The 2,500-nt window shown below is 43.5% G+C and overlaps 1 protein-coding gene across 1 annotated transcript in view; it reads left to right on the top strand.

Moving 5' to 3' along the window:
• The window catches only part of LOC125046709 (calcium and integrin-binding protein 1-like), a 5,714-nt gene that overhangs the window by 1,403 nt on the left and 1,811 nt on the right, over nt 1–2,500 (top strand). Inside the window, exon 3 of the mRNA XM_047644595.1 lies at nt 2,179–2,326. Coding sequence (XP_047500551.1) covers nt 2,179–2,326 — 148 coding nt within the window. The remainder of the gene's footprint in view (nt 1–2,178; nt 2,327–2,500) is intronic.

Raw genomic sequence — 2,500 nt, 5'->3', positions numbered from 1 at the left:
TCAGTTCTGCCTGTGGAAGGTTACTGACCCCAACACCAAGACTGACTGCATTCTACACGCTGTCCCAGATGACACATTCTCTCACATCTCAACGACAACGACATCAAATGCAATTATATCCAAGAATTCTTACTCTCCATCAGTGGTCGCTGTAGCGATCACTGAGTAACAGCACAGCCCATGCATCCTGGAATGAGTTGCAAGGTCTCGGTAGGCTACCAGGAAACGACATAGTCACCATGACATGTGCTTTCCACCTTCTACGAGAGCTACCCTATATAATGTGGAAATGAGCCTTACTTATGAACTCAAAAAAAGATTATTGAACTCATTATCTTAGGAATGGTCTCTTGCATGCCTGATGCCTTCTACTTCACGAAGGAGGAGGGGACCCCAATACCTGTGTTGTTGCCCGCCAATGCACAGCAAAGAACTGAAGTTGTGGCAACTGACCAATCACAGCGGCCAGTTCCACTCCTCTTTTCCTGAGTCTTATACCACAGCAAGTCCAGAGCGTCTAGATGTTACTGCTTTCCTGGATCTCACTCCAAAAAAAACAACTAAATCAGGATCTCCGTATACCAGCATTTCCTGGTTATCACTCGCACCTCAGCAAAATCAAGTATTGCAAGAGTTTTCCCCCTAAAAAGTCTGACCAGATCTTTGTCATCAGTCTGGCCGAACTGCAAAACAGGTCATTGTCAACCACACCAGGACAGCAGACCTCCCTAATCCACTAAATCTTAGATGTCTAGCCAGGTTTCTCCAAGCTCGACCTCTTGAAAGATTACAATCAACACTCGCTTAAAACTCGTATATCATTATTGGCCTCTGGAATTCAGCGCACCCTTCCAAATCTATTAGACAGCTTCCCTGCAAGATTTTTCTTGTGTAACTTTAATCTTTTACAGACTACAGTTGGAGCTTGACAAGTGTCTGTTCGATGTCTCCACTGTGGAATTCCTTGGATAAACATGTGCTCCCCGCCAAAATGGGGCGGTTAAACATATCACCTACCATGGCCTCATGGAATTGATCGATAAGGTCTGTTACTTTCACTGTCTTCTACGAAGAACTGCCAATCCAATGGAGCCCCTAAATGCCAGAAAACCAAAATGGAGGAAGGATTTGACCAATAATGAACTTGCAATTACACGAAGAATGCCGTCCCAAGGCCACTATCGCTGTTAGGAAAATTGTCAGGCAGTGGTATGTTCCTAGAAATGTGTTCCTTTATCAGAAGACACCACTAAGTCGAAACTGAGTACAGTGTCTTCGACTACAAAGTGCTACCTCACAAGCCTTCACTTCAAAGTCCTTCTGGAAGACACTCCCTTCACCATTTGGATGTATCATCGCCACCTAGTGCATGCCTTCTCAAAAGCGGGTGAAACCTTGTCCACCCGCCAGGAGTACCACTTTTCCGGTATAAGAACCCGTTGCCAACGACCTCTCTTGATTCGATAACAATACTGCTTATTATAGGATAGGTACAGCATAGCGGTTGTTCCAGAGAAAGACTCGTGATGGGCGATCGCATTTTCATACTAACCGCTACACATTCCCATGGCGCTAGGTCTTCAATACACACCTTTCCGTAAAACGTATCATAACGTTTTATCCATACCATATGTATCACTATTCCCCGAGGTAACAATGTTACCTCGGAGCATTAGGCAGTGTAGTGAAACAACCTTTGGAGATAGATCATAAGGTAATTATTTCAAGGTATTTACTGTAAAGAGAGAAAAAAATTGTGCCACACAAATGAGACAACTGACAACAAGTCCAAGATAAAAAAAATTGGATGAAAATCTGTCGGGCCCACTCTTTCTACTTTAGCAAGTTACTGTGTTAGGAGTTTGTGAAACGCACACTCAAATACGCGTATGCAACGTGTTTATATATACGGATATAATCTCATGTGTGTTGTATATTGTGATTACGGTCACCATTATGATACCACCAAAGTAAAAATGAAATGTTGATCTCGTCAGTGACTCAGTACTTCGACGTTGCCCTTGCAGAATTCTGGCACCTATTTCCTGACATTAACCGCAGTACACGGCTTCTACCCTGTGAAAAAATATCTGTCTTTATTTGTCTAACTCTTTATCCATCTATCCCCTTCTCTATCCACTGTATTTTCTGCTAATATCCTCAATTTCTTCTCGCCAGCACAACCCCTTCAAGGAGCGGATCACCAAAGTCTTCTCCTCGGCGCAGGATCACAGGATCAGCTTTGAGGATTTCTTGGACCTCCTGTCGGTCATGAGTGACAAGGCTCCTCTGCAGCTCAAAGCTCATTACGCCTTCCACATCTTCGGTAATTATGATGACGGTGGTGGTGGTGATGAGGGTAACGAGGAAAGAGTGGTGATTGTTGTGATAAAGATTACGGTTTTTAATTGATGATGGTGGTGATGGTGATGAAGAGGAAAGAATGGTGTTGCTGGGGGTGGTGATTGTTGTAATAATCTCGATTTTTATTAGAATGATG

Source organism: Penaeus chinensis, chromosome 39, assembly GCF_019202785.1.
Source record: "Penaeus chinensis breed Huanghai No. 1 chromosome 39, ASM1920278v2, whole genome shotgun sequence".
NCBI classification, from domain to species: Eukaryota; Metazoa; Arthropoda; class Malacostraca; order Decapoda; family Penaeidae; genus Penaeus; species Penaeus chinensis.
This window is presented reverse-complemented; position numbering and strand designations above follow the sequence as displayed.